Source organism: Podarcis liolepis (assembly GCF_965112155.1).
Source record: "Podarcis liolepis genome assembly, chromosome: 10".
Taxonomy (NCBI): Eukaryota; Metazoa; Chordata; class Lepidosauria; order Squamata; family Lacertidae; genus Podarcis; species Podarcis liolepis.
In genome coordinates, this window is record NC_139562.1 from 63472534 (window position 1) to 63491200 (window position 18667).

Below are 18667 nucleotides of genomic sequence, written 5' to 3' on the forward strand. Positions count from 1 at the left end.
GTTTTAACTTCAATGTTCTTTTTGTTTTTTTGAAAGCCACTCATAGGTTTTATTACAATCATGCGGCAGACCGAGAAGTAAAATTACAAACATACATCAGATTTCATATGAAACCATCCGGGTTTTTCTTTATAGAAAAATCCAGGTGCGTATGAACACATTTGAAATAATTTGAATTTAAAGCCATGCAACTCCGTCACAGTGCGCAGCAGCTAACTTCCCAAAATGAGGGAAGAGAGGTTTGTTAGTGCCTCTATACTCACATTTTCATGCTTCATGTGTTTCAGGAGACGCAATTCCCGATAGGCTCGCTTGGCAAAAAGTTCCGATTGAAATGGACGGTACAACTTCTTAATAGCCACTTTTGTTCCATTTTTCCTGTCAATAGCTGAGCTTAAAGGAAACGAGAACAGAAATTCCATGAATCAGAAGCTGGGCGAAAGGGTATAGCTGCATCCTGGGAAAGAGACAAAGCGCGTTTATTGACGCAGATAAGGAATATGCCGTATAACAGCACCCAAGCAAGGGCGACAAAATTCAGTTTCTGTGTGTTCCCAACGCCTGCCAAGCTGTGTGTGCATTTCAACAGGAGGGTGGGTACGTGAGAGCGGAAAAGGATGGATATGTGTGCATGTGGCTCCCTTCAAACTTGCTTTCAGAACTCAGCAAATTTAACTGAGAGCCAGTGTGGTGTAGTGGTTAAGAACAGTAGACTCGTAATCTGGTGAACTGGGTTCGTTTCCCCGCTCCTCCACATGCAGCTGCTGGGTGACCTTGGGCTAGTCACACTTCTCTGAAGTCTCTCAGCCCCACTCACCTCACAGAGTGTATGTTGTGGAGGAGGAAGGGAAAGGAGAATATTAGCCGCTTTGGGACTCCTTTGGGTAGTGATAAAGTGGAATATCAAATCCAAATGCAAACTGTGGCAAGGTAGTTAGCTTGTTCATAAGTTAAGAACATGGGCAGGCAGTTTCAGAAATGTATTGTAATACTGAAAACTGCCTCATTACTGGACATATTATTTTTTATATCTAGCCAAGTATCATGTCTGGCTCGTGGGGTTCGTTTTCTTTTGCCAAATAATATTTATTAGTTTTCCAAATTTTACACAAATCAATGCCAAGTTACATAAAATTTAATACAATTTCCCCCCAAAGTTGACTTCCTGTTCTTTGTCCTAGACGCATCCCTACTTTCCCCTGATGCTGCTTGATATTACATATTTACTTCTACAGTGGTACCTTGGGTTTCATACGCTTCAGGTTACAGACTCCGCTAACCCAAAAATAGTACCTCGGGTTAAGAACTTTGCTTCAGGATGAGAACAGAAATCTCGCGGCAGCAGCAGGAGGCCCCATTAGATAAAGTGGTGCTTCAGGTTAAGAACAGTTTCAGGTTAAGAATAGACCTCCAGAATGAATTAAGTTCTTAACCCGAGGTACCACTGTAATTCATATTTCATTCCTTATATACAATTAACAATTATTATTATTTAATTATTACTTTTCCCTTTTTCATTATCCATCAGCTGCTGATTTATAAATTCCTGCTCGTATATTTACATAATAATAACCCATTCCCTTAAAGAACAGAGGTTATACACCCCCTTGTGGGCTTTCCATAGGTGGCGCTGTGGTCTGAACCACTGAGCCTCTTGGGCTTGCCGATCGGAAGGTCGGCAGTTCGAATCCCCACAACAGAGTGAGCTCCCGTTGCTCGGTCCCTGCTCCTGCCAACCTAGCAGTTTGAAAGCATGTCAGTGCAAGTAGATAAATAGTCACCACTGCTGCGGGAAGGTAAATGGAGTTTTTGCGTGCTCTGTTTCCATCATGGTGCTCTGTTGTGCCAGAAGCAGTCTAGTCATGCTGGCCACATGACCCGGACCCACATGTGGACGAATGCCGGCTCCCTCGGCCTGAAAGCGGGATGAGCTCCGCAAGCCCATACAGTGGTACCTCGGGTTACAGACGCTTCAGGTTACAGACTCCGCTAACCCAGAAATAGTACCTCGGGGTAAAGAACTTTGCTTCAGGATGAGAACAGAAATCGTGCTCCGGCGGCGTGGCAGCAGCGGGAGGCCCCATTAGCTAAAGTGGTGCTTCAGGTTAAGAACAGTTTCAGGTTAAGAACGGACCTCCGGAAGGAGGTTCTTAATCCGAGGTACCACTGTAGTTGCCTTTGACTGGACTCAACTGTCCAGGGGTCCTTTACCTTTACCTTAGGTAGTTGGGAGAGGAGAATTCTGAATAGGCAGGACTTGTCTGTTCCAGTAGAACTCTTTCTGTGTTCTTATTCCTACTCTAATGGGAACAGGCTCTCTTTATCTCAAACAGAAATATTCCCCAATACCTGCCACCCGAATCTTTTCAACTGGAAAACCTGGGACCTGCTGCACACAAAGGATGAATTCCATTGCTATGTGTTCTACCCAGAAAGGCACAGCAGTTTGATCTCCCTGCCCCCAGTCACAGTGAGTCCAAGACTATGTAGACAAGGTTGGGGAACATGTGGCCATCCAGCTGTTGTTGGATTCCAACTCCCATCAGCTCTAGCAAACATAGCCAATGGTCAGGGATGATGGGAGTTGTAGTCCAACAACGTCTGCAGGTCCTTGGGTTCTTCACTCTTGCACCAGGCTAAATCGCACTTGAATTACAGTTGTGAGGATAAGGCAGGAACAGCTTAAATCACTATGGCAGTTTTATTATGATGTTTCAGATGATAAAACACATGAGGCTAGATGTAAGTTTATATCCCTCTAAGAACCACATTTCCCACCTCAGGACTGCTGTGTTGCGGGGCCAGGAGATGAGAAAAACAGCTGTGGTGGTAGGCAGGAGACAACATTGTCACTGAAGGTCACCCCAGCTTGTAAATTAAGGTGCGACGCAAAATAGACATAAAAATAGCGAACAACGTTAACACCCGGTATGTGAAAAATTGACCCAGGGGCACTCCTAGAAAATGTCAACATATGGAAAGGAACTAAGACACATGGCTAAGGAACCATAATACAGTGCTACCTCGGGTTACAGACGCTTCAGGTTACAGACTCTGCTAACCCAGAAATAGTACTCGGGTTAAGCACTTTGCTTCAGGATGAGAACAGAAATCATGCTCTGGGGGTGTGGCAGCAGCGGGAGGCCCCATTAGCTAAAGTGGTACCTCAGGTTAAGAACAGTTTCAGGTTAAGAACGGACCTCCAGAACGAATTAAGTTCTTAACCTGAGGTACCACTGTAGTAAATATTAAAGACAGGTAAAGCTTAACTCAGGGGTCAGCAAACTTACCGCGCCTTGGGCCGCTGTCTCCAGCGCTGATCACGCAGCGGGCTGGAGGTGGGGGAGCGCGTGCCCATATGCGTGCAAACACGCTATTTCTAGCGCACTTCCGGGTCGGAGGAGCACCGAAAATAGCTTGTGCACATGTGCACGGGCCTCCTCCAACCCGGATGTGCACCGGAAATAACCCATGCACATGCGCACTAGCTATTTCCGGTGCTCCTCTGACCCGGAAGTGCATTGCGGCAGCAGCGGGCAGCGGCGGTTGCCGCTGGCCGGATAAACGAGTCCCTTGGGCCTTATCCGGCCTGCGGGCCTTAGTTTGGGGACCCCTGGCTTAAATGAACATTTATTTAAAGGACGAATTCAGATGCCTGTTTTGAACACAGGAAGTTGTCTTTTACGGAGTCAGACCTTTGGTGCATTAAACCCAATATATAGTGGTTGGTGGCCGTCCTACCAACTGGTGCCAGGGGCTAAACTTGGGAGCTTCTGACTTAGAGACAGAACCAGTAACCAAAACCGTCCTGCAAATACATCAATGTAAAAATATTACACTGCAACAGAAAACCCCATTGTTATTTAGGACCCTGATGACAGATTTGTCTCTGGGAATGTTATCTGCAACAACAACAACAACAACAACAACAACAACAACAACAAATCATAGATCATCAAATTGAGGAATTGGAAGGGTCATCTAGTCCAACCCCCTGCAATGCCAGAATCTTTTTCCCAACTTGCGGCTTGAACCAAAGACCCTGAGAATATAAACGCCTCCTTCTCTACAGAGTGAGATATCCCAGAATAATAATAATATGCATAAATAGATGCTTATAGTCTTATTGTTTTTAGCCGCTCTGAGCCCGGCTTCAGCTGGGGAGGGCGGGATATAAATAATTTATTATTATTATTATTAATTTTAATGCTTCCGTAAAACTGACTCAGCTGCTCTCGAGTGTCCTTCAAAAGTGATCCTGCGAGTGCCAAGCACCGTCATCAAACAGACCTCGAAACACAACCAGAGGTATTCTGTTCCTTACCGTTAGTTTCTCTGTTCCTATTCCTTGCCCCACCCCCAAGTGCAGGCTTAGGCAAACTCGGCCCTCCAGATATTTTGGTACTACAATTCCCATCACCCCTGACCACTGGTCCTGTGAGCTAGGGATGATGGGAGTTGTAGTCCCAAAACTTCTGGAGGGCCGAGTTTGTCTATGCCTGCCCAAGTGGATATACCTGGCAGACTGAAAATAGTCTTGGCTCCACTAGTTTCTCTCATTCTTCCTCCTCACCACAAAATGGAAATGGCGAGAGCAGAGTGAAAAGGAAGAGTGTGAGCATTGGCAATACAGTGCCCAAGGCCCAAAGGAGGTGCAGCATTCACATGCAACTGGCGTAATTCTCCTGAACCCCCATGCAATTGCTATGGGGTTTGTGGGGATTGCCATATAAACCACATAAAGGAAGGGTTGCAGCTCAGAGGCGGAGCCCATGCAGAGAGTCCCAGGTTCAATCCCTGTTTTTTTCAGTTAGGCTGGAATAATAATAATAATAATAATAATAATAATAATAATAATAATAATAATTTATTTATACCCCGCCCATCTGGCTGGGCTTCCCCAGCCACTCTGGGTGGCTTTCAACAGAATATTAAAATGCAATAATATATTAAACATTAAAAGCTTTCCTAAACAGGGCTGCCTTCAGATTTCTTCTTAAAGTCTGGTAGTTGTTTTTTTCTTTGACATCTGGTGGGAGGGCGTTCCACAGGACGGGCGCCACTACCGAGAAGGCCCTCTGCCTGGTTCCCTGTAACTTGGCTTCTCACAGCAAGGGAACCACCAGAAGGCCTTCATCACTGGACCTCAGACCAATGGGGGTGAAGAAAACGCTCCCATCTCCAAATCTGCAGACAGTACTGAGTTGGGTGGGCCTGACTCAGAAATATGGCACTTTCCTGGGCTCCTGACATTTTGGGGGTGGCTTAAATCTGCATTATTTAAGGTATTTATGTTATTTCTGGGAGAACTTTCTGACAGGAAGAGCTGTTCGGCAGTGGAAGCGTTTCCCTCAGGAGGTTGTGGACTCTCCTTACTTGGAGAATTTTTAAGCAGAGATTGGATGGCCATCTGCCATGGATGCTTCAGTTGAGATTCCTTCATTCCAACGCTATTCCACATTTTGGGGCAAGTCCGCACAAGGATTCTAACAACAGGAGAGAGAAAAAACGCCTGTCTTACATGTTAAATACCCTCTACCTCACCGCAGATTACTTCACCACTGTTTATGTAGGGATGGCCAAGCCTGACAGCCGTTCTCAGCGGAATATGAGGAACAGAAGGAGCTGCAAAGACCAGACGCTTGAATAGCACTCAACAAAAGGGAGCTTATCTGTGTCAAACAGTTCTTCCCTGTGAGCATCCTTCTGTATCTGACAGCTGTCAGCCGTCAGCCTCCTCTATTTTACTCTTAACACCTTCCTGTGTCAGAAACACAACTGATGCTGGAGGTTCAGTTTCTTTGCACTAGTAGGGAGATCTGCCCTCGCACAGCCTGTTGCAGGCAAAAAAATACCAGCCTCCTTCCCTGTCCGTCTGAGGTTATTGGCATTTTAACATCTGTAGAAGAAGCAGAGAACTGGCCTCAAATGGGGCAGAAAGTCCACAAATTCTGTCATGCAGCCCTTTAAATGAAAGAATCCTGTGAAGGCACCCATATCAATGTCTGGGAACCCATTTGCCAAGAGTAAAATTTTGCTTCCTATCACCCCCCCCCCCCAACAGGAAGTTTCTAACACCACAGGAAGCAAGGCAATAAAAGTGAAAAAAAGAAGGCGGAGAAGAAACATTTCTCCACGCACATTTCCACGTTGCATAGATGTGGGCTTCAAGATGTGCAGGGAACCAGGCAAGAGGGGTTTTTCGGTAGTTGCGCCCACCCTGGGGAACGCCCTCTCAGTAGATGTCAAACAGGTAAACAGCTTGGTCGTTTTTCAAAGACATCTGAAGGCAGCCCTGTTCAGGGAAGTTTTTAGTGTGTATTTTAGTATTGTGCTTTTACTATTTTTCGTTGAGAGCTGCCCAGAGTGGCTGGGGCACTCTGTCAGATGGGTGGCAAATAAAATTATTATTATTATTATTATTATTATTGGGGTGTCATCAATCACATGACACGGCACATGCAGACCATTTGAATGGCAATGCCCTTTCACTCACCCCCCTCAAATATTTTAGGGGGAGAGGGCGGCGAAGGGACCTCGGCCCCCTAGGATTATGTTTTTATATGTGTTTATTATTATTATTATTATTATTAATGTGTTGGAAGCTGCCCAGAGTGGCCGGGGCAGCCCAGTCAGATGGACAGGGTATAAATAAGCATATTATGATTATGATTAAATAGGACGTCCCTATTTTCATTTGTGAAATACTGGAGGGCAGTATAGATGTGCATTTCCCCCCCAAACAAGCTTATCCGACCACAGACCCCTGCACCTTCCCAGCCCTTAACCTCGGGCAGAGTGTCCTTCAGACGGGCGAGCAGAAGAAGTACGGAGCTCTGGGTTCGAATTCGGCGCCCGCTCGCCTCCGCCGAACCCGGCGCGCGGCGAATTGGCGAGGCGCAGCTGAGAGCGCAGACGGGAAGGCTGTGTGTGGGGCGCGCAAGCAGCACCAGCAGTGCGCAAACCTCCCCAGCCCCCTTTTTTCCAGAGTCTGCGGGGAAGCAGAGAAGTTGCGAGTCGCCCATTGTTCCCCCTCCGGCGTGTCCGGGATCGCTGGGGAACTTGGATAGAGTCTCTCCCCACCCCCTCGCCCCGCTTTCCTCCGGGGCTGCTTCGCCTGCTGCTCCTCCTCGCCCTGCACCCCGGGGTCCTCCTTCCTCCCCTCGCCCCGCTCCAGACTCACCAGACGGCGCCGTAGGCTCCGGATCCCACCGCCTGCAGCTCCCGGTAGCGCTCCCTCACCTCCCACGCGGTCTTGGTGATCTCCTGCCGGTAGAAGCCTTTCTTGGGGGAGGACATGGCAGCTTCCCGCCTCCCCCGCGCCGCCAGCTCCCGGCGAAAGAGAGCAGCAACCGCGGCGGGAGGCGGAACCGCGCGCGGAGGGGGCGCGCCTCGCCTTTGCGCGCGCCCGTCCGCCTTTTGTCTCTCTGTCTCTCCGCCTGGGCGTGCGTTTCTCTTTCTCTTTCCCAGCCTCTGTGGAGGAGGGCGGCTCTCGCTCCTTCTCTCCCCCTTTCTTTTCCACCATTCACCCCCTTTGGTGGGAGGGGACCGCGCTGCAGGCAGCGTGGATGGATGGATGGATGAAGGTCTCGCAACATGCGCCCTCTTCCTCCAGGCCCTTCCCTTTCCCATTTTTTATTTTGGAGAGGTCGATTGACAACGTCGCTGGCTAGCTGGGAAAGAAATCTCTCCCCCCCCCCGCCCGCACCGGAGGTTATATTTTATTACATTTCAAAAGTTTCACAGTGCCGGATTTAGGTATAAGCTAAACAAACTATAGCTCAGTGTCCCACTCTCTTGGGGGCCCCCAAAAAAATTTAAAGGAAAAAAACAACTGGATGTACATTTCCAAAATATAATCTACTTCTTCTTAATTGTATTTCAGTTCAACAATTACTTTGATACATATTTTGTTATGTGCAAATGGCTTAGATCCATAAATTACCATATAGCATATATTCAACACAAAAAACATATAGCTGTCAACTTTTCCCTTTTCTTGCGAGGAATCCTATTCAGAATAAGGGAATTTCCCTTAAAAAGGGGAAAATGTTGACAGCTATGAAAAAACAGCGACAATTTGTTGTTGACAAAGGACAGCTGGACATATAAAGGGCCCCATTACCTTTAGTAGCTTAGGGCCTCATCAAACCTCAATTTGACCCTGCATATACACTCCAACACATAAATGTCTCTTTTGTTTTGTCGACTTCCCAGCCCGTTTCTTCTATCTCTTCTACCATAGGAGCCAACTCCTAGGGGCTGAGGGGGTCTTTGCCCCCCATAAAATATTTGAGGGGGCTGCCCTCCTAAAGTTGATGGGCATAGTCATTCAAATCAATCACATATCATGTGATCAATTATGTAGTGCAGGACTTACCTGGCCCCTCCTAATGTTTTCTTCAAGGTCTTACACCATAACAACAATAACCTCTAATTCCTTCTGTTGCTCATAGTTCAAATCCTGATCGTGAATTCATACTATAGTATTTCTTTCAGTAATCCGAATAAGGCTTTCATTTTTCCACAAAGCTATCACCATTAAGTTCTCTTATTTTGGCTGTTAACTTTGCCGATTCCACATAGTCCATCACTTTACTTCTCCTTTCCTCTTTGGAGAGAATTTCTTCCTTCCATTTAGGTACATGAAGAATCCCGTAGGGCAAAAATGGGGGGAAATGGTGGGAAAGAGAAATCGTTTTTTATCTCCTCCTAAATAAGCACTATGGTTTCCACGTTGTTGTTTGTGAGTGAGGGTTGCACTTTTGATTGTCAGGTGTCACCTTTGAGATGGTTGGCTAGAAAGTGGATTTTGTAATTGAACTGTCCCTGGTGATTCAAACTAAATACACATCTTGTAGTTTTAAGAGCCTCTTCCACAGTGCTCAGTCAAGGCATGAAAGCAACATCTGGTATACACACATAATGTAGGCCTGGACTTGGAAGCTCTACTCAGTCACAAACTTCCAAATCCAGTAGCAGTGTACAGTGGTTCCTCAGGTTACATACGCTTCAGGTTACATACGCTTCAGGTTACAGATTCGGCTAACCCAGAAGCAGTACCTCGGGTTAAGAACTTTGCTTCAGGATGAGAACAGAAATCGTGCTATGGCGGCGCGGCAGCAGCAGGAGGCCCCATTAGCTAAAGTGGTGCTTCAGGTTAAGAACAGTTTCAGGTTAAGAACATACCTCCGGAACGAATTAAGTTCTTAACCCGAGGTACCACTGTACCTTACTTGTCTTTATACTGTTATTTTTCATTAATGCACAGCACACACACACACACACACACACACACACACACACACACACATCCCATTAGTGAATCTGGCAATTCTTCTCCAGATATATTTTATCCATGGTATCTTTTCATGTGCCTGATTTTCCATCCCCATCTATGTCAACAAACAATGAAGTTCCTGAGTGAAAATAGTGGATTAGGAACAAGAAAGAAACTTGTGGGACCTTGAATACGAATAAATTTAATTAGGGCACATAAGTCAAATTATTTGCAGTTTGCCAATTCTGGAACAGTTGAATAAATTACACCGCACTATTTTTCTATAAGCATCAAGAACCATGAATGTAAGTAGCTGCTGCGACTTGCAAAATTAATTCAATTGCTACCCTTTCATCTCTTTCATAAGCAGGGCAGCTAAAAAATGGGAAAGGGTGCATTCCCCACATTTTTCCTTATATGTGTTTGTCATTGGAGTCTGCAGCTGGTTTACTTGTAACTGCAGGATTTGTGGCAGACCTGTTACTTCCTTCGCAGAACTGTGTGACTCATTCACTGCTAGCAATATCACTCTGTTTTGCATATCATGGTTAATCCACCTTAACCTTGCCTGTAAGTGGGAGGTAAAAATTGTGGCCATCACAATCAACTCACCAAAGGGAGATTTGCCACAGGCTGAACTAAAGAGTGGCTGTGGTGACCCAGTATTTGGCGTTGTTTCCAAATGGTCCCAGGAGAGTACCTGTTTTTAGGGTTGACTGAGACCGTCTCTTTCGACATTATGCTTTGGGCAGAGAGCCAGTCATGAAAAACATGACAAGCATGCCTTGTTTTCTGTCACACCTCTGGGCTTATAGGCCAGAACAGTTTTTGAAGTGGAAGCATCATAGGAAATGAGCTTTGGTACCATGATTGTCTCTCTGCATGGTAGCAAACAGCACACAGCGGAAGGAAACCATTTCAATGGAATTGGACCTTGGTTTCTAATGACTTAATAATAGCACATTGGAAAATAACTGGCTTGTTATGAACTATCCTTGCCAGCAGGATCAAACAGATTTTTTAAAAGCTGCGTTACTGTAGGATAAATCAGGTTAACAAGGTGAGAAGGAACGATAACAGAAATACAAAATCAATCCCGTGCGTAGGAGTATATTCCAGCTGGTGGTCTGTATTTATTTGGGCACAGTAGTGTAGTTTTGGAACAAGAATATATTCTATAACCTGCACATTTGCTGGAACATTAGACACAAATAACCAACAGTTGCTGGGAGCACAAAATACAAAATGGTTGCATAATCAACATGTGAGACAGTTCCCTTCTGTATTTGGGAAGACTGCCAATATTCATTGCTTGGACTCTTGAAGAAGCCAAACAATTTTTTTTTTAAATGACTTCCCGTTTTTGCAGCTCTTTGCTTCCAGCTGGCTTTTGACAGAAATTGTAGCAGTGGGATTTCCTGCTTTGGCAGGGAGGGTAGATGAGATGGACCTTAGAGGCCCTTTTCATACCCTTGAGTGTGTGACCAACTGTTTACATTTCCCTGCTCTATGCTAGTGTGAACAGATCTGCCGAGGCAGGCACACCATACTTCTGGTGATGGGCTCTGGTCTACAAAAGCTTACACCACAGTACACCTGTTAAGTCTTTTAGGTGCCACAAAACTGTTGTGTATGAGGGTAACCCCAGGATCAAAGATGGTACACTGAGAGATTCTGAAATATTCAACCTTGCCAAATTCTCCATGTTAAGATTTTAATATACAATTTTAGCAGCCATTCACTCCCTTTCTGAGGACGTTCAAAACGGCAAGTACCTAGAAGGTCGAACTGCCACTACATATTGGTGTGGAAATAGTTTTTTTCTGTATTAGCCGGCTTCCAGTATTCCAGGGATGGTGAACTTGAGCCTTCCAAATACTGGACTCTCAACTTCCATCAGAAGACATCTGAAGGCAGTGCTGTTTAGGGAAGTGTTTAATGTTTAACAGACTATTGTATTTTAATATTTTGTTGGAAGCCACCTAGAGTGGCTGGGGAAACCCAGCCAGATGTGTGGGGTATAAATAATAAATTTATCATCATCATCCTGACTTAGCTATGCTGACTTGAAATGATGGAAGTTGGAATCCAACAACATCTGGAAGACCACAGGTTCACCACTCCCATATTATACCAACAATATTCAGGTGGCTCTTGCACAGGATGGTTCAAACTGGCTCACTTGTGTGGAGAACTTCTTTACAAAAACAGTTTCCATATGGTTCCCTGTTCCTAGTAGCTACTGCGTCATTATGGTATATATCTATTAGTTTATCCCAAGAGATGCTCAAGACGCTGCTGCCCAATTTTGGAACCTTCCAGCAATGAGACCAAGTGTATCTATCTCCCTAGGGAAGGGGCCACCACTGAGAAAGCCCCATCCCTGATACCTGCCAGCAAGATGGCTCTTGGCTGGAGGGCCAGAGAACAGGGCCTCAGAAACTACTCTTACTAGTTAGGCTGGCTTACATAGCAGACCGGAGCCTCAGATATGTGTGTGTGTGTGTGTGTGTGCGCGCGCGCAAACATACAAAGACTCTCAAACTCCAAGGCTGCTTTTCCAGAGGAAGCTCCTAAGTGAGAGTATGAAAGAAGAAGTGTCCCATTTATGAGTCTGCCTTTTAGAGGCAAGCAGAGACCTACCAGTCTCAGATCTGAACTAGATGTATTTAATGGTCATAATGACATATACATTACCATTTGAGGGCCAGAGTTGTCCACCCACTTCTTTATACCTTCTATAGTATGCTGCAGATTTTATTTTATTTTTAATCCAAAGGCATTCTAGTTTCAGCTCATGCACAGCACATACATTTTTACCCAGATTAAAATTAATTGACACCATAAACATTTTTAAAGCACAGGAAACATGATTTGTTTTCAAAACAGTTTATTGACAGGGGAGGGGAGGAACAGGCACTCCAAAATTACAGAGAAAGTGCTCTAGTGGGGAGCTAGATCTTCAAAGAACTCAAATGTGTGCGATAAATTCCACTCATTAGAACTTGACACAGTGGACCATTTTAGGGCTAGATCACTAGTAAAACTGTGCTCTGCAGTTTTCTACAACTATAGGAAAAATGACAGCAAACTCTAATGACAAAACAATGATCTGACTCACTGACTTCCAACTGTCGGTCAATCACTCCAGAAACTCTTAGCATGGTCATGAAAACCACTACAGGTATCTATTATGACTAACTTACTACAGTGGCCCCTTCTCCTAAAGGCACTATCTATAAATTAAAAAGTAATAAACATAACACAACATAGAATTAAGGTAACTCTTAAAAATAATAAATTGCTTGTATGGGCTTCTATTTTTGTTTCAACATACATTCATGCTTTAACTGTACAACCTCAAAATAATATTAAAATCACCGTTTTTGGCATCACAACCAATAGAATGAGACATGCAGAGAAGACACAGGTTTTTTTGTAAAAAAACAAACCCTCAGTGCATCATTTGTCATAATGAAGCGGTTCTTAATGTTCTGTAATTATTACATTCGTGGTACAAGGCAAAACACACCCCGGATACATTTTCCTGCAGCGCTATTTATCTGCTTTCCCATAGCTCTTCCAAGATCTTTGGATAGTAAAATCTACGCTTGTGGTATATGAAATTAAATTGCAATGCAATCCGTTTAATAGTCTTCATAGTACAGCATGGCAAAAAAAGATAAGGTTCTGGATTTATTGTTCAATTTCAAGGCTATCCATCTTTAAATCGGGTGGTTTGAAGCTGATCACTTCTTCATATGTAAGTTCTTGAATGAGAGAGAGAGAGAGGAAAAAAACCCAATGTGAATATGAAATATTAGTAATTTAGATATGCATCAGGGCATTGAAGGCAGAAGGAACACACATATTCAAGGAAATGTCTGTGGTTGTTCGTTTTCTCAACACACACACAGACACATAAGTTTAATATACCAAGAACCTGAACCTCAGATTTGCTGTGCCAACAACTATATACTGAAGGATAGGCTGTGCTGACTACTGTACTGTAACAAACCATGGCTATAAAATCCCTAAAAACACATTTTTCTCTAGCACTGAGGTTGAATGGCCCAACTCTGCAGGAGAAACAATCAGATCCGGTAGACAGATTTCTGCATGTCTTGCCAATGACCGTTTAAATACATTTCCCTTTCTGTGTAAGGATCCTAACTCCTAATGAAGTGAAGTCTCGCTTTTTAAAATAAAAAAATTGGATTGCACAGTCCGTATCAGGAACACACAGTGTCATCTGACTAGTTTGCCCAGGATACAAAATAACACAATTTCCCCACATTGACACGGACATATCAACTGCAGAAACTTTCCTTAAATTTGAATGAAAGTACCTACCTCTCTGGCTATTTGGTTTGAATGATCTCATGGATGCAAAACTTTAACGTTCTGCTTGCACACAGACTGACACTGCTTAAATTAAAACAGAACAGCCGAGCATAGAAAAATGGTCTCTCTCACACTCAGACATGGTGGAGGTGATGGAGATGTAGTATTAAGAGAACAACAACTGGTTTCTGGGTCAAAATCAAGGTACTTGCAATAGTGTTTAATGTCCTGAATAATGTAGCCCCACCCCACAAAACTGAGCAACCATCTCCTTTCCCCCTCACCCACTTAGGTGTTAAGATCAGTAGATCTTATGTTAGTGACATTACTAACAAATTAAATTAAAAGCCCACCCAGTTCTTCTGAAAGAGCCAGATAAGGCAGCTCTAGGGGGAAATCTTAGCATCTGGATGCTGATGAGAACTAATGCTAACATAGTTTGAAACACTTTAAATTTCAAAACATTGCTTCTACAACTTTAAGATGGTTTATGGTGGAATACAGTAAAGGTAAAGGTAAAGGGACCCCTGACCATTAGGTCCAGTCGTGGCCGACTCTGGGGTTGCGGCGCTCATCTCACTTTATTGGCCGAGGGAGCCGGCGTACAGCTTCTGGGTCACGTGAACCAGAGCAGAGCACGGAAACGACGTTTACCTTCCCACCGGAGTGGTACCTATTTATCTACTTGCACTTTGATGTGCTTTTAACTGCTAGGTGGGCAGGAGTTGGGACCGAGCAACGGGAGCTCACCCCGTTGCGGTGATTCGAACCACCGACCTTCTGATCAGCAAGTCCTAAGCTCTGTGGTTTAACCCACAGCACCACCCGCATCCCCGCGGGTACAATACAGTACAAAATACAGTACAAAACCTCTAAAACATGAAGCGAAAGCTTTTATGAAAATAAAACAGACATTTTAAAAATTGAAACTCGAGAGATAGAATCAAAAAGTGTTATGATTAATGATGGTTGGCCACATCACAGCAACAATCTCTGGGAAAACAACGTATCTTTCTAAAATCGAAAGCCCAGTGTATGTAAGGATTTCACTTCTGCTTTTCTTTGTGAGTTTTGCTAGAAGGCATTTCACTGAAACATTCCTTATATAATACCCGTCATTGGGTGAAGTGCATGCGAATAATAATAAAACCAGCTTCCCTCAACATTTCAAGTGGTAGGGGGAAAATATACAACTGTGTCCTCTGCCTCTTTAAACCAAGGGTTGTCTATTATTTAAAGAAAGGGAGGTTACTGCATTTTACAGAAATAAATGTTGATAGGCAGTGTGTGTGTGTGTGTGGGGGGGAATTAGTGTGTAACAAAGAACTACTTTCTCACGGTGTGAATACACATTCCCACCCCCACCCCCACCCAGTGAATGGTAATTTGTTATGAGGTTATTTTGTAAAGTCTAGCATAGGCTTCCTCAACTTCGGCCCTCCAGATGTTTTTTGGCCTACAACTCCCATGATGCCTAGCTAGAAGGACCAGTGGTCAGGGATGATGGGAATTGTAGTCTCCAAACATCTGGAGGGCTGAGGTTGGGGAAGTCTGGTCTAGCAGAAGGTGGACTCCCCAGCTATACAACTGGGCAGGCTATCTTATCCCAGATTGGTGGATAAGGACCACCATCACCAACAAGTTGTGGAAAATACGCCACAAAACTCTCTCAGCTAAAGTATTTCCATAGCACACATGTGTGCTTTGACTTAAAATTGTTTTAATTGGGCCACAGGGTACATTGAGTGTCAGGGAACTGCCATCGGAAGGAAGGGAGGTGAAAGGGCTCACACAGGTTGGGAGAGACTCAGCAGCTGAAGAGGGAACTAGTAGGGGGAGAGGAGGTGAGCTGAGGGAAAGTGAGCTGGAGGGATGGCTCAGAGACACTTCCAGCGAAAACAGTGGGGAGGTTTCAGGACCTCCTGTAGGGACACCCACTCCTCGCCGGAAACTGTCACGCAGAGAGTCCAGAAGATGTGTTTCCGTTAAGGAGCTTTTATGTTGGAAGCGATTCCGAAAGCAACCACTGTCGGAATCTGCCAGCGACTGACGGAGCCATGTTTAAGGGGCTCCGTTACAGACAGAGGTTTGCAAACTTGACCAAACTCTGAGGGACTTGGATTTTACGCACAAGCAGCTCATCGTCCCATCACATTGAGAGATTTGTTATGCACACTTACTTGGGAGCAAGAAGTACTGAACTCAGTGGGACTCACTTCCAAATAAACATACGTAAGTTCAGGCTGCTAAATGAAAGGGTGCAAGTGTTTAAACTCCACCAAGTAAGAAGAAAGTGTCTGAATGCACCGGTAACAAGCAGCAAGTCAACGTTCAGATCCCTGCACCTAACTAGAGTGCAGGTGGAATTGTCTCTTGACTCAGCAGTCAAAAGAAGAAAAATCAAATTGGAATGTGTGTGTATCAGTGTTTCCCAAACTTGAGTCATCAGTTTTTGGACTACAATTCCCATCATCCCTAGCTGGAAAGACCAGTGGTCAAGGATGATGGGAATTGTAGTCCAAAAGCAGCTGGAGACCCAAGTTTGGGAAACACTGGGGGAGATGAAGGTGATGCCCTATGTGTTGAGCACGCCACAGAATAAAAGAACACAGGCTAGAACCTGAACGTAAGGGGGAAGTTCATGGAAAGAAATTTTACTGCATCCCCTGAAAATGCTCTCTGGAGATAGGGTGTGGAAGGCTCATAAGAAAGGAACAAAGGTGGAACAGGAACCTTCTGTGATCTTAAATGTTATATTAGGGCTCCTGTCAAATTTCAGACAATAAATCCTGCCCTCCATTTTCCGACTCGCCAAGGGTTCTTTCAACCCTTCAGAGAGGCTTCTGAATGCTGTTAGCATAGGATCCAAGCCATAGGATATTTTGCACAAAGCGAGTTGTGTGTTTATGTAATTTTCAGGTGCCCGTCTTCATTCACTTCTTAAACCTGAAACAATATCCCTTGCTAGCAAAAAAAAATGTTGCCCGTGGCATTATTTAAAACTTCAAGGTGCCAGTGATAGCCTTACTCTGTTTAAATAATGTCACAGGCAACATGTTTTGCTAGCAAGGGATATTCTTTGTCACTTCAGCCTTGAGCAGAAATGAGACTATATATTTTAAGATGCTGTTAACATCCAGCGGCTGAGGTTAAAGCAAACATCTGAAGTAATTCTAGCAAGAAGCTACAGGTCCCATAGTTCACAATGTACATGCCGGGGCCAGTTCCTATCGAATGTTTGCAAGTTCTGAACAAATGGCTTTTCCTTCTTTAGATTTCAAAATAAAGCCTAACCAAAATAAACAAAAAATTAGAAATCCCCTCAAGTCACTGATAACTGAGCAAAACCAGGCAGAGATTTCATTTCCTCATGCAGTCCTAAAAATGGAATCAAAGAGTTCTGTAAAAACTGTCTAAAAAACCCAATTTTCTTTGCTCTTCTAGAATTTGGGGTGGGGGTTGCTCTGCATGTCAACTGCAGAATGACAGACTTCTTTACCTTTCCATTCATCTATAATCCGTTCTTTATTCTCTATTGATTCATCATACAGTTCTGCCTCAGGTTCATCATCAGGATCGTGGTATTGTACAAAGTAAGGATGTGCAAGTGCTTCTGATGCTGTTATTCTTTTATCGCTATCCAGTATAAGCATTTTCTCAAGAAGATCTACAGCTAGGATTAAAGAAAATAAAATCCAAAATTCACTTTACCACCATCATCAGGAAAACTGAAATATCTTGAGTAAAATGCTGCATGCCTTCCACAACCTAATCTCAAGGTTGCAAAATATTTATTTAAAAAATAAATTAACCAAAGGAAAATATAGCATTATAAACATGTTTATTTGGTACCACTTTGCACAAAGCATTTTGTATCTGGGAACCAGTTCCCAGGCACAAAATGCAAACAGTCAAGCGTGAAATTGCAGATGAACCATGATGAAAAGAAAATAACAGATCCCTGTTTGTGTATATTTTAAAGAAAGAAAATAACGCTATATTTACACAGGCATGCTAGATAATTGATGCTTAGCTGAGTTAAGTTTCTACATACAAAACGTATAAAACATCATTTAATTACCAGCACGCTCACAGCTTATTAATTACTAATTAATAACTAGCATGATCACAGCCAATATTAAGTGCTGTCTAGTGGCAAGCACCTTATTTGCTGCCGTAATCTCAGGTGGCTTGTGCCATCTGGTTGCCATTAGCTTAGCAATTCTGAATGCTACAGGGTTTGAGAGAGCCTTGAACCAGATTGCTATGTGCTAAGGGTAAACAGGGAGACCTTAGACTTTGAATTAAGAGATCCATGAGTAACCTTGGGCAACGTTTCGGCTGAAAAGCAGGAAGTCAGACCGACAGCTTATGCAATACACAATCTGATCCCCAAACCAAGGCTGCATTTATGTCCCGCACGATCAATTCTGCTCCCTTCGCAACTGCTGATCTGTGAAAGTGCTGTAAAGGCAAGGAAGGGTGTTGGGCAAGAGGGTGGAGATCCTCAAGGAGGGGGTGGGATATATAGCACAACTTACTACTATAGTAAGTGCACACACATTCACCATCCAGGGCTTTTGTCCTGGTGTATGTTGAAAAAGAGAGGGGCTAGGGAAGGAGGAGGGGGGAAAGATTTGCTAACCCAATCCACTCCACAAGGCCTTCAGGCAAATAAATAACACCAAATAATGAACTATAGACTGATTATATATATATATATATACTGCCATTCTGGTAACAAGCAGAAGGATAGAGTGAGATAACCAGGAGCTACATAGTAGTTGCTTACAAGCTAACTTACAGTTCCTGAAAATGCATTTTTAGGTAGTTACATGCAGTTAAGCTTCCGGACAACCACAGAAAGGCTGTTATGTTGTGTTAAAAAGGCAGGCATTGGATGGAAAAATTCATTTTTTAAAAAAGAATTATTCAGTGCCTTGTGGTGTACTTCTGTTGCTAGTCCTAGTAGTCATACCTCATGTTGCATCTGCTTCAGGTTGAGTTTTTTCGGGTTGCGGACTGCCGAAACCCAGAAGTACT

The 18667-nt window shown here is 44.0% G+C and overlaps 2 protein-coding genes and 1 long non-coding RNA gene across 3 annotated transcripts in view; 1 reads left to right on the forward strand and 2 right to left on the reverse strand.

The window, feature by feature from the left end:
• The window catches only part of MAPK12 (mitogen-activated protein kinase 12), a 46943-nt gene extending 39464 nt beyond the window's left edge, over positions 1–7479 (reverse strand). Inside the window, exons 1-2 of the mRNA XM_083463646.1 lie at positions 7184–7479; positions 264–393 (exon numbers count right to left, since the gene is read on the reverse strand). Of these exons, the coding sequence (XP_083319772.1) occupies positions 264–393; positions 7184–7299 (246 nt within the window). The 5' untranslated portion in view covers positions 7300–7479. The remainder of the gene's footprint in view (positions 1–263; positions 394–7183) is intronic.
• LOC310687999 lies at positions 6064–12577 on the forward strand. The gene is made up of 2 exons (XR_014516726.1): positions 6064–6253; positions 10650–12577. It is a non-coding gene; the product is annotated as an uncharacterized lncRNA (long non-coding RNA).
• MAPK11 (mitogen-activated protein kinase 11) overlaps positions 12154–18667 on the reverse strand; it is a 49672-nt gene continuing 43158 nt past the window's right edge. Inside the window, exons 11-12 of the mRNA XM_083463745.1 lie at positions 17124–17297; positions 12154–13050 (exon numbers count right to left, since the gene is read on the reverse strand). Of these exons, the coding sequence (XP_083319871.1) occupies positions 12977–13050; positions 17124–17297 (248 nt within the window). The 3' untranslated portion in view covers positions 12154–12976. The remainder of the gene's footprint in view (positions 13051–17123; positions 17298–18667) is intronic.